The sequence below is a fragment of the Histomonas meleagridis genome, assembly GCF_020186115.1.
Source record: "Histomonas meleagridis strain 2922-C6/04-10x chromosome Unknown contig_60, whole genome shotgun sequence".
Taxonomy (NCBI): domain Eukaryota; phylum Parabasalia; order Tritrichomonadida; family Dientamoebidae; genus Histomonas; species Histomonas meleagridis.
In genome coordinates, this window is record NW_027150903.1 from 140,160 (window position 1) to 153,887 (window position 13,728).

The 13,728-nt window shown below is 28.6% G+C and overlaps 4 protein-coding genes across 4 annotated transcripts; 3 read left to right on the forward strand and 1 right to left on the reverse strand.

Annotated features, from left to right (window-relative positions):
* Nucleotides 1–2,147: 2,147 nt before the first annotated feature.
* Nucleotides 2,148–3,614, forward strand: GO595_008173 (uncharacterized protein; the record flags this gene model as incomplete). Its single annotated transcript, XM_067921718.1, has 1 exon — nucleotides 2,148–3,614. One exon carries the CDS (start codon nucleotides 2,148–2,150, stop codon nucleotides 3,612–3,614), a length of 1,467 nt encoding a protein of 488 aa, XP_067771652.1.
* Nucleotides 3,615–4,165: 551 nt separating this feature from the next.
* On the reverse strand, nucleotides 4,166–5,269 carry GO595_008174 (Phosphatidylinositol 3- and 4-kinase family protein; the record flags this gene model as incomplete). Its single annotated transcript, XM_067921719.1, has 1 exon — nucleotides 4,166–5,269. One exon carries the CDS (start codon nucleotides 5,267–5,269, stop codon nucleotides 4,166–4,168), a length of 1,104 nt encoding a protein of 367 aa, XP_067771653.1.
* A 3,635-nt stretch (nucleotides 5,270–8,904) lies between these two features.
* Nucleotides 8,905–10,686, forward strand: GO595_008175 (ubiquitin ligase; the record flags this gene model as incomplete). The annotated part of the gene is made up of 1 exon (XM_067921720.1): nucleotides 8,905–10,686. The coding sequence occupies one exon, from the start codon at nucleotides 8,905–8,907 to the stop codon at nucleotides 10,684–10,686; it is 1,782 nt and encodes a 593-aa protein (XP_067771654.1).
* A 274-nt stretch (nucleotides 10,687–10,960) lies between these two features.
* Nucleotides 10,961–12,340, forward strand: GO595_008176 (Mannosyl-oligosaccharide 1,2-alpha-mannosidase MNS1; the record flags this gene model as incomplete). Its single annotated transcript, XM_067921721.1, has 1 exon — nucleotides 10,961–12,340. One exon carries the CDS (start codon nucleotides 10,961–10,963, stop codon nucleotides 12,338–12,340), a length of 1,380 nt encoding a protein of 459 aa, XP_067771655.1.
* Nucleotides 12,341–13,728: the final 1,388 nt, after the last annotated feature.

Genomic DNA, 13,728 nt, shown 5'->3' on the forward strand with positions numbered 1-13,728 from the left:
CATTTAAAGGTTCATATGAAGCAGCAATTATTTTTCATCAAAATGATATCTTTAAATATCTTTATGAAAATAATATTGAAAATTTTAATAATTTAAAAAAATTAGGGAAAAAATGTATTGAGTTTTTTGCTTATGAAATTTTCTCATTTTTATTAGAAGAAGGAATGGAAATCAATAAAAATATAATTAATGAATCTGCAAAAAGAGGAAATTTGTTTCTTGTTCAAAATTTTTTGGAATACAACAAAATTCCAGACGATTTTTTGTTTTATGCTTTGGAATCATATAATTTAGAACTTGTAAATTTTATTATTAGACAAAATGGATATGATATTAATGAAAAAAATGTACATTATTTTGTTTTAAAGTATATTTAAAGTATTTATATTCGAGTTTAAAACTTTGGCTTTATTTTTTGATATTTTTGACTCCACTTATTTGGGCTTCTTGGCATAATCGTGTAGAAATAGTTAAAATACTTCTTGATCAAAAAGGAATTGATGTAAATGCTAAAGCTATAAATTTATTTTATTTTATGTTTGGTTTAATGATTTCAGAATATTTCAAAATAATTTTTGGAAATTATTTAGATTATTTTGTACAGCACTTATCTATGCATCTTGTAATGGTAACATAGAAATCGTTAAATTACTTCTTGAACAAAAAAGAATTGATGTAAATGCTAAAAATATTCATTTGTTTTATTTTGGATATATTTTAATAATTTGATATTTCAAAATAATATTTGGAAATTATTTAAGATATTTGAAACAGCACTTATTTTAGCATCTCGAAATGGTCACACAGAAATAGTTAAATTACTTCTTGAACAAAAAGGAATTGTTATTAATGCTAAAGATAAAATTTCTATGTTTTAATTTGGATTTATTTTAATAATTTTTTATTTCAAAATAATATTTGGAATCTATTTAAATTATTTAAAACAGCACTTATTCACGCATACGAAAATGGTCATACAGAAATAGTTAAATTACTTCTTGAACAAGAAGGAATTGATATTAATGCTAAAGATGATATTAATTTTGATAATTTGATATTTCGAAATAATATTTGGAAATTATTTGAGATATTTAAAACAGCACTTATGTGGGCATCTACATATCATAAAATAAAAATCGTTAAATTACTTCTTGGGCAAAAAGGAATTGATGTTAATGCCAGTGATAAAATTTATTTGTTTTATTTTGGATTTATTTTAATAATTTAATATTTCAAAATAATATTTGGAAATTATTTAAATAATTTAATACAGCATTTATGATGGCATCTTGGAATGGTCATACAGAAATAGTTAAATTGCTTCTTGAACAAAAAGGAATTGATATTAATGCTAAAGATGATATTAATTTTGATAATTTGATATTTCGAAATAATATTTGGAAATTATTTAAATTATTATGGACAGCACTTATGAAAGCATCTTGGAATGGTCACACAGAAATAGTTAAATTACTTCTTGAACAAAAAGGAATTGATATTAATGCTAAAGATATTTCTTTGTTTTATTTAATATTTATTTTAATAATGTTCTATTTCGAAATAATATTTGGAAATTATTTAAATTATTTAAAACAGCACTTATGAAAGCATCTGAAAAAGGTCATACAGAAATAGTTAAATTACTTCTTGAACAAAAAGGAATTGATATTAATGCTAAAGATATTCATTCGTTTTATTTGAATTTTGTTTTAACAATTTAATATTTCAAAATAATATTTGAAGATTATTCAATTTATTTTATAAAGAAATTATGAGAGCATCTAATAAACAGAAATAGAGATATGCTTATCAAAAAAACTCATAAACTAATATAGACTTTACACAGTCAATAATTAGGATGTTGGTTCTTCATTATATAAAAATAATTATTTAAATCATAACCTGCAACCGCAGAAAGGCTTACTAAACCCTTCAGTTTTTGAATATAAATTCGACAATTTTTCATTCAATTTTGATTCAATCATAACAAAGCAACTTTTGTAAAAACGATCAAATTCATCTCAATCATCTTACAAAAAGTTGTTTCACAACATCCGATTTTAACAAGCTTTGTTCCGTTCGTTACAGTCCACTTTTCAATGAATTGAAAGCCGTTATGAATTTTGACAAGAAGTCAAAAAAGGAAAATGATTTCGTCCATTTTATTTTTCATATTTGGAGTCATCATAGCAATACTCCTTGCTGTTATTATTATACTTCTAGCTTTCCCATTCCCAAAGGATCGGAACAAAATAGTTAAAAACGAAAAGAATACAGTAACAAAAGAAATCGACGAAACAGCTCATTGGGTGAATCACATACTCAAAAATGTATTAAAAGGAATAGACATTAGTACACACCTCCCAACTATTCTTCAAAAATCTTTCAACGAACAATATAAACCAGATCCAAAAAACACAATCCAAAGAATCTCAGTTGTAGAAGCTTCAATGTCATCTAAGCCACCAATCTTCCAAGATGTACATACAATTGATGGAGAAGATGGAACAGCTACTTCCACACTTGGAATCAAATATGATTCCGAAATTGTAATCGACCTTGATATTGAGTGCCTTATACCTATGCTTGGAGTTAAAACCATTGGAGCTATTGCTAAAGTCACCAAGATAGATGGTTTTGCTGATGTATCAGTTCCATATGAATACGGTCCAATTGTAATTAAGTTCAGAAATGGCACACAAATAGACATAGATGTTGCAATGCGCTTTGGTCAAACAGCTATTGGCACAGCAAATCTCGGTTTTGTATGGAAAGGCATTCAGAAATTAGTTGTTGCAATGCTCAAACAAATGCCATATCGCATCGAATTTCCATTTGAGAAATATGCGGCAACAACTGCTGAAGAAGAAGAAGAAGAAAAGCATGAGGAACCTAAGGAAGAAGAGAAAGAAGAAAACGCTGAAGATGTCAGCGCATCAAAAGACGATAAAGACGCATCAGACAAGTCCGATGAAAATGAAGCCGATAGCGACAAGGAAGAGTCAAATAAGTCTGAAGAAAATGAAGCGAAGTCCGAAGAGGAGTCAAAAAAATCTGATGAGAATGACACAAATAGTGATAAGGAAGAGTCAAATAAATCCGAAGAGGAATCAAAAAAATCTGACGAAAGTGCATCCAAAAGCTCCGATGACAAATCTGATGATGAAGAGTCAAATAAGTCTGAAGAAGTCACTGAGCGTAGTGTATCAATTGATCCAGCCGAAGGTGTCGTTCCTGATGACACAACGTCAAATAAGTCAAAGATCAGTGCGACAGCGTCACTCCTCGGTAGCATATTACAACTCGATGCTGATGACCTCGACGAAAATGGAGAAGAAGATGACGAAGTTGTATATGATGAAGTTAAGTCTACTGAGAACACATTGGACGTAGCAGCAACGCAAGTTAAAGTGACATCAACAGAAGTTACAACTGTTACAACGAATGAAGTTAGCACCGCAACTGCATCTGTGAGTGTGCATACAACTGTTGAGCAAAAAGAAGATGGAACAGTGCACACAACAGAAGAAAAGAATGTAAATGCTTCTATCGAACATTCAAAGGATACAACAATACAAAAGGAGAATTATACAAAGGTCGAAGAGATTAAGTAAATAACACATTTATGTGAATATATATAATGTTTTAATAATAAATTTAAACATGAAAAAAAAATGAAATATTTAGCGATTATCATTTTTTATAATAACTGAAATTTGTTTTCAGTTCCGGCTTCGTTCATCGGTTAGGATATACGGTTCTCATCCGTGCGAGCGGGGTTCGACTCCCCGAGCCGGAGATTTTTTTATATTTTTAGAGTTGGTGACCATCGATTGTAAACCATTATAACCGCAATGCATTAACGGTCGACTTGGGCATGCTGAGATAAAAAATTTTTGCTTGGTTCAATTTATTATATATCTCATTCGATTAAACATGTGCATTCAAATGTATTCGGTTTTCAAATCTAATATTGAATTCGTGATCAATTTTTTGAGAAAAAGGCAATATCTAATTTCGAAAACAATTTAAAAAATGAAATTGTTAACAATTCTTACTATGCATCATATAAATTTGTTTTTAAGTGCAAGATGATTCGCGTTTTTCAATAGAATTTTCCATTTATATATATTTTTTTTAAATAATTATTATAAAAGTTATTTTACTAGTAATAAGTTCCATTAGTTGTCATTTGGAAGAAGTCGTAAATCCAAGTTGTCTTTGATTCCAAACTTTCTTTGATAGTTGTTCCTATCGCATTTAACAAGTCAGCTCCTCTTAGTTCCAAGAAGAGTCTTTTTCTGAGGTTTACAAACGAGTTTTGTGTAAAGCATGGAAAACCAGCGTTAACCATCAGCTTAGCGATTGCCTCAATTTCATCGAATCTTGATCTAATGGCTATGAAGCATTGAGTATATAATTGCTTAAATTGTTTAAATTCAGGTGCAGTTGTACTACCTCCCATTAATTCCACCATTTCATTTGTTAGTTTAAAATGAGCTTTTTCGATACCTCCTGCAGGAGTAATATCGAAAATGAATCCGAAGTCGATATGTAATATATGTCCATCATCATCGATCATAATATTTGCGTTATGTCTATCTTTAATTTGGAATATATAACATAATAATGAATATGGTGCCATACTTAATATGAAGTTTTGTTGTGCCTTATTAAATTCACTTGTACCAATTTGTCCATATTTATATACGTAATAACTCAACAACTTCTTTGGGAACTCTTTACCTATTTCATGTCTCGATTTTGCGTTTGTAATACATTCGATAACACCACGTTCATTACCTGTTGCTATAACTTTATATGGTTTCATGTAACATTTAATTCCGGCCTCTTTAAATATACGTAAAAACTTATCAATGAATTGGATAATCATTGAGTCCATTCGTACGTCATCTTGAATTTTGAAGATACATCCGAAACTTTGTAATGGTCGATAACGTGAAATATTTATATTTGTTGAATTATTATTATTATTATTATCATCTTTAATCACTTGGAATTTAATTAACATCGGTACTTTGGCATGTGATTTAAGTGGTATTGATTCAGATGAAATTATTGATATTATTTTATATTCGGGATTTGTCGGTATATATAAATCATTTGGGATTTCAATGGTATTAAGTCTTTTAATTAATTCTTCTTTACGATGTTCTGGTGTTATAGGTAAAAGTTGTTGACTAATTTTATCAAATGTTTCTATCATTCCCATTTCATGTTCATAATGTTCTCGTTGTTCTTCAGTCATATTTGCTAATATTTTACCTTCGACTTTAGGTAATATTAATGGTAAACTATCACGTATAGATACATTTGATTTTTCACAATTTATATTCCATAATAAATAATGTGAAAATAATTCATTTTGTTGACAATATTCATATAAGAAATGTCGTAAACATTTAGTGTTATCAAATCGTAATGATTGGACTAAGTTTGGTATATATTGAATGATTTCTTCTTCTTTAAATTGTTTAAAACATCGTATTAAATAATTAGAAGCCATTTTATTATTTAATACTTTTGGTACTAATAATACTATAGCACTTGAAGGTGGTAATAATTGATATAATACTAAATCATTTTCTTTAATCCGACCAATGGTAGAAGCTATACGTGTACAAAATGCTAATTTATAAGGGAATTCTTGTATTAAATTATTTAATGTATTCGTAATTAAATCAGGTAATAATAACATCTCCGAAATTGCTGGTATAATTGATGGACAATATTCCCAAAATAATGGAACTAATGGAATGACATCATTTAGACGAATTACTCCAACGTTATTAACTTTTTCCATTTCAATTAATTCGGGATGATTTTCATTAGGTGACATATAACCAATAAATAATGTATATAATTGATATAATGTAAATGATATAATTTTTCGTAATGATTCAAATAACTTTGGATTAATATTTAACATATTATTATTGTTGTTTAAACGTATTAATATTTGCGCTAATTCATTCGAACATGAAAATTCATTGAGGATTTTGTTGGTATCAATTTTAATATTTAATGATAACTTTTGGAAATTAATAGAAATATCATTAAATATTAATATTAATAATTTTAAGTCATCTTTTTGTATATATTTAAAAATTGTTGGTGAAGTTTTTAATGTAATAATTTTTAATAATGATTTAATATATAATATAATAGCTTTATCATATAAAAATAATCCAAAACTCTTTTTCTTAATTAATGTTGAAATGAATAAACATAAATGTAATAATGCTGATATAGCACCAGGTTCTTCAATTAAATCTAAATCTGAAATTGATGAAATTATTTTTACTACTTCATTAATATTTATATCAATATATAATTGTTCTAATAAAAATTTAAGTGTCGCTTTTTGGAAATTAATTATTGATTCATCATATTTAGTTGAAAATATTCCTTTTAACTTCTTCGCATATATTACAAATTTAGAAATTAAATTATCATTTAAATGTTTTAACATATTCGAGTTATATGATGCTATATGTGACCAAGATATTAACATTGATTGAATTTCGGCATTTAAACATAATAAATTTGGTATTAAATTAATGTTTTCTGTTTCTGTGATTTTATAAGATAATGAAATTATTCGTTCATCAATACTTTGGTTTTGTAATATTTGTTCAATTGTAGCTTGTCTAGAAATACATAAAAAATATGGTTTAACAGTCATTAATTTAATAAAATCATCTTTACAATCATTAGGTAATAAATCAATGATTTTTGAAATAGATGATAATGAATCATTATGTAACATTTGACCATTTTTAGGAATAAAATAATGGGTCAAATAAGCTAAGAATAAATTCGGTGAATAATAATATGAACGAATAATTTTTTCCCTTAAAATTGTTTTATATTTTTCTAATCGATCAGGTGCTATTTGTTCAATATTATTATAACTTTTTACAAACGCTGAAATAGTTTCATGTGAAAACAAAATCGCCGAATTCTCATTAAAAAATGGACCAATACAATTCTCGACAATTTCTAAGAATTGTGGATTTAATCCATGATATTCTAATATTAAACGAACAGCAAAATTCTTTATAGCTGTTTGTTTCTCTTCACAATCAAGTAATGATAAACTTTTTTGAAAGATATTAAAAAATGGTACAATAATTGCACTTAAACATTGTGAAAATGTTTCATTATACATTGATTCGAAATAGATAAAAATGGTCGAAAAATCACCAGACATTGCTCGGACCTTTTCATGTACGACAATGGAATATAATAATACACTTTCTTTAACATTACAATTCGCCGTAATAGTCTTAGATGGTATTGATGGAACAATTTGATTAAATCGATTACCAATTATAACACTTGTAATGTTCGATAATTGTGGTATAGTTTGAAATAATGATTCGACCATTTTTAATGCGTTTTGATAATTCATTATTCCGGCAACCATTGGTAATGGATCCATTTGTTTTGCAATTAATATTAACTTATCGGTACATTGTGGAAATGTGTTAACAATATCACCAAATAATATTATAAGTGTGATCCAAAATTGTTGTATTAATAAACTATTCTTAGGTAATAATTGGATTGCTTCTGATATAACTGGTAATAATAAATTTACATATCCATGATATATAGTTTGCGTAGTAACATTTTGTAAATCTAAATGTGGAAACATAATTGGGACAATATATTGAATAAATGTTAATATAATTTCTTGCGCTAAAAGTTTACCATTTTGTTGTAATAACTTCTTATGGATATATAAACGTACTAAATCAAGTAAGGTGCTGTTAAATGTTCGGAAGAAAAAAATGTCAAGTGATTTGGATGCTTTGGAATTGGTGGGGAAAAAATTTACAAGCATTTTACAAAGATTCATTTGAAATAATCGAATTTTGTCGTTGGGTACATGCCGATAAATGTCTGGAATTGCTTTAATTAAACCATAAAATCGATCATCTGTTGAATGTGTATCATGAATCCCTGGAATAATTTCAAAATCACTAAGCTCCCCAGATGCTAACCTTGAAAATGAAATTGAATTCATTAATTCTTGTGAATTTTTCATTGAATTAATAAAAAATTGTATTATGTCATTTTTGACTGAACTAGATCTAGTCATATGTATTAGTTCAGCAAGAGCAAAATAAGCACTTGAATCATTACAATTTCTTGTATATTGATCAATATTATTTCCTGTTGAAATTTCAATATCTGGTAATTTGGATTCATCATCTCTAATAAGTTTGAATACAGGAAATTCAAGGGTTTCTATATTTCGTTCTTCTGAATTTAACTGGAAACAATCCAGCATCTAACCTGCCCCAAAAAATTTAAATTTATATTCAATTCGGCATAAATATTTCAAAAAAAGTGCGTTAATTATTCCAAAGAAAAGTGTTACCACTTTTTCAGAGATTAATATAAGACGATATCGGTTTGATGTTTGACTTTGGCTATTTAAATTAGAAAAACTGGTCGGCTTAACTAAACGGGTTCCAGAATTCGTTCGGAACGGTTATTATTATTCTTGTTCTATCTTAACGGGCATTAATGAATGAAGAAAACATCATGAAATGCTTTGAATATCAATTTATAAATGGTTGCAACCTAATAAAATGTCAAAATATACAATGTAGGAAATGTTCAGATTTCATTCTAAAGGCAGTTTCAAAGGAAGAACTTAAATCATATGCAAAAAAATACGCAATCCTTTATCAAAATAAGTCAAGTATTTGTGACCATTTGCCAAGGCATGTCTTAGAACCTAATGTTTCAATTATACATGAACAATTTAAAAATTTTGTATTATTTTTTATTGATACTCAATGTATTAAAACACGAGAAGTAATCACTTGGATTCGACGTATTTTTGATGATATATCTTTGTTTTCAGAAATGCTTCTTTCCAACGAAAAACCTTTATCACATTCTAATTCAGCTATTGATGATAACTTAATGAAAGAATTTTCATCTAAAATATCATCAATAAGTCAATTAAATGCGGTTCTTCTTGATTGTATCAATAAAATTAAGGATGATCTTCTTAAAGATTCAGAAATTGATAATGATCTTTCTAAAATTCGAGCACTTCTTCTTCTTTTTTACTTCCCTGCTATTCTTACGCCTCAATGTCACTCAAAAATACTTAATCCAATCCTTAAAACAATATCAGAATTTCCATCTCATACTATAAAATATATTACAAATTGGCTTTCTAAACTTCCTTTTCTCCTACGGCAAGTAATTGGTTCTGTTCATTTTTCGATATCAATGTATTTTGCACTTAATGCTAAACCATCAATTCATTCATCATTTATTTTCCAAAACTTAAAAGTTTTATCCACACTTCATACTGCCAATGAGCTTCAATATGATCCATTTCCACCTTCATTATTATATAATCATCATATTGATGAACAAATTGATATTGAAGATGAACTTGAAATATTTAATACTAATAAGCCTCAGAGTATTCTAACATATCCATTTGCACTTTCAATACAAACTAAATCAGATGTCTGTAAAACAGAATCTCATCGTTTGATGGGAGTTGTCGCATTTCACTCATTGCTTCTTAACGTTCTCACGTCAAACGGTCAACGCATCAATGATAGTTCAATGTTTTTAACTCTTCATGTACGTCGTAACCACTTACTTGAGGACTCTATTAATCAATTCATGAGAAAGGATGCTTTTTCATTTTTGAAGAAGTTAAAAGTTGAATTTGATGGTGAAACTGCTGTAGATGTTGGTGGTCCATCAAGAGAATATATGTATTTAATGGCAGAGCAATTGTTTTCACCAGATATGGGTATGTTCGTGATTAAGAATGAAAAATATTGTTGGTTTTCACAATGTACATTTGAAACTCAACAATCATTTTTCATTTCTGGTATTATCGTTGGACTTGCTGTACATAATTCTATTGTTTTACCGATCCGATTTCCACTTGTTTTGTATAAGAAATTAATGACACCAAAAAAACCACTTAACCTCAGTGACCTAGCATCACTTGACCCTGACATTTATAAGAGTTTACGTAGTATTCTCGATATGAGGGCAAATGGTCAAGATATATCTGATTTGGAACTTACATTTGATACAACGATTGACAGATTCGGAGTGATGGAAACTGTTCCAATCGCTGAAGGAATGGGTGGAGTCCTTGTTACGAATGATAACGCAAAACTTTATGTTAAGTCATATGTCAAATATTTACTCAAAACCAGTATTGGGAAACAATTCCGATGGTTTAAGAAAGGGTTTGAATTTGCGTGCCAAGAACCATCTTATAAATTATTGGAGCCGAAAGAATTAGATATAATTGTAAGTGGTGAAGAAGTCTTAGATTGGGATGCATTACAAAGATGTGTTACATATTCTGATGGATATACTTCTGAATCAAAGGAAGTCAAATGGTTTTGGTCTATTTTTAAGAACTTTTCTCAAGAAGAGAAATTGATGTTTCTGAAGTTTACAACGGGCACCGATAGGGCGCCACTTGGCGGTTTGGGAAATATGAACATTGTTATCCAACGAGGTGCTGATCCTAATCGATTACCTGTATCACACACATGCTTTAATACATTTATTTTACCAGAATATAAAAGCAAAAATGTGATGAAGGAAAAAATTATGGATGCAATAACACAGACTGAAGGATTTGGTATTGTATAATTTTATGTAATTGACTTTATATATATAATAAATTATTACTTACGTATAATTTTTTAATATTGGACAATGATCTTTACTTTGAGAATTGACAATGTTTTTGGTTTCAATTCATTATGATCGTTGTTAAAAGAAAAATGTGATAACGGTCGATTTTTGTGACTTTCACTTTTTGAATTTGTTTTAATCGTACTGAAAGTTTCTCTCTTTTCTTCACATAAAAATGCTAATTTTCGCAATCTTTTTAAATATATTTTTACAAAGTGACAGAATTAAAATGGCTAAAATCAAGAGCGCATTTTATGAGGCATGGGTTGGTTATAAAAAATGTGCTTTTGGTTATGATTTCCTTAAACCAATATCTTGCACTGGCGAAAACTGGATTAATGCTTCTCTTACTTTGATTGATAGCTTAGATACACTTTGGCTGATGGGGCTTAATCATGATTTTGACGATGCCGTTTTTTATCTCGAAAATTATTTTGAATACAATGCATCTGGTGCAGTTTTCGAAATGATAATTCGTGTTGTTGGTGGCCTTTTATCAGCTTATCAATTGTCTGGTCGTCAATCTCTCTTAACAATTGCAGAAGAATTTGCTAGTAAGCTTTCTTCTTCTTTTGACACTCCCACATCACTCCCAATACCCAACATAGACATAGCCACAGGCAAAGCCACTACATGGGCCTGGGCTCCACGTTCCACATTTTTATCACATGCCGGATCTTTAGCACCCGAACTTTTAACTCTTGCACAACATACAGGTAATGATCTTTTCTTTAATATTTCCAACCATGTTCTTCAATTTTTCTTTCGACAACAAAGTTACAATGGTTTATGGCCACTTAAAATCGACTTTTCAACTGGATTTTTTGGTGATTTAGACCTCAGTTTTGATGCATATGGCGATTCCTTTTATGAATATCTTCTTAAATTATATATTCTTACTGATGGCCAATGTCGTAAATGTGAAGAACTTTACTTAAATGCGATCCATGGGATGGAAGAATACCTTTTACGCGATGGCCAAAACGGCGCATATGTTAGTTCTGTTAAATCCGGAATTAATGTTGAACGCATTACTCATTTGTCATTCTTTATACCCGGGATGTTAGCCCTCGGCTCCCGATACTTTAACCATGACGACTTAAATCTTGCTATAAAAATGTGTAACATATCATCCAGGTGGCATTCTTCTACTCCATCAGGTTTAATTGGCGAAGAAATGCATTTCATCAATGGATCGATATATTTAACTGATGTGAGGTATAGACTTCGACCTGAGTTTATGGAAAGTCTTTTTTATTTATATAGATTTACCGGTGACCACGTTTGGAGGGACATTGGTTGGAAACTGTTTAAGAATATAATAAAACATTGTAAAGCCGCAAATGGGTTTGGAGAACTTAAAAACGTCGAAAGACCCGAATTAGGTGTAAACGATATTCAAGATTCGTATTTGCTGTCGGAGACATTCAAATACGCATATCTGCTGTTCAGTAACTCGAGCTTTGTGCCGTTGAATAAATACGTGTTTACTACAGAGGCACATCCATTAAGGAAATTGGACCAAAAATGGATGGAAAGTAAGTTCGCAAATGTGTACGGGTTTAGGCTGAAGAAAGCAAAGAAAAAAGCAAAGAAAGAAGAGTTGTAATTTAATTGTTTTAGTTTGTAAAAAATGTTTTTGTTAATAACAATTTTTTTACAAGAATGCTTGAGCTAACATATATTTATATATTATCAAGAAGAGGAAATTGATTTTAGAGAAACAGTAATATGTGTTTGATTACTTGAAAATGTGATTACAAAGTAAATGATTAATGAATGATGATCTCAACATGTAAAGGGTTTTTCTATGTTTCTTGTAACCATGTTTATTCAATATCTCAGTTTTCTGCACTAATGTTGAACAGTAAAAATATTTCCAAATATTAAATTTTGATAGTAATTAATAGATTAAATACGATAGCTTTTTATTAATGTTACTTTTTAACCTCTCAATAATATTTAAAAACATTCATTTGTTAATCTAACTCTTTTTTAACTGGTATTCTATATTTTAATAAAAGAAATTCAAAAGCCTTGAGTCAATGTTATATAAAAACCTATGGAAATTTACTGTTTTGGAATCCGTTACCACCTTGAAGGTTATGGCATTAAAAATTAATGTCTCAAGATCATTCCAAAAACACAGATTTTAAGAACCAGTCAATTATGGAATTACTTCATTCACTTGAACATATCATATTTAATTTAAGTGAAGAAAATTTTGAGGAGTCCATTGAAAGAACTATGAAGTTATATGATTTAAAGTATCCATATTCATATAATTTGACATTAATTCATTTAGTCTATAATGCATTTTGTTCCAAGAAGGATATAACTAATATATATTTCAAATATGTTGAACAAGTTCACATAAAAGAAGAAGAAATAAACAAAGATAATAACGATGTCATGGATCTTTTTGTCAATTATATAAGTAATATATATACACAAGAATCATATTATATAAAAGATAAAATGATTGAGCAAAACCTGTTTGATAAAAATAAAGCAGCAAGAATCAAAACATTCTATTTTTCACATTATAGAACCAAAGGAGAAAATATGCAACTTGAAACAAAAGGACCAGTGTATTCATTTTTTGGTATGTTTTTTGTTGAAGATCCATTAAAAACATTTTTAATATCTAATTATGAAGAACTTTCAAAGAATGATTGGGAACTTCATAAGAAATATATTGAAGACGGAGATAATACAAGTGAAATTGCAAAAATAATTCGAAATGATGAAATCGAAAAACTTCAAGAAATATCATCACAAAATGATTTTGATTTTAATCAAACAATCAAAAAATCAATATATGAAAAATGTTCATTTATTAATAATAATGATGTTTCTTTAATTGATTATGCAGCATTCTTTGGTTCAAGTGAGTGTTCATTAATTAAATGCTTTAAATATTTGCATATAAATGGTGCTAAGATAAAGAACACATGGAAATATGCAATTGCTGGTGGAAATTTAGAGATAATTCAT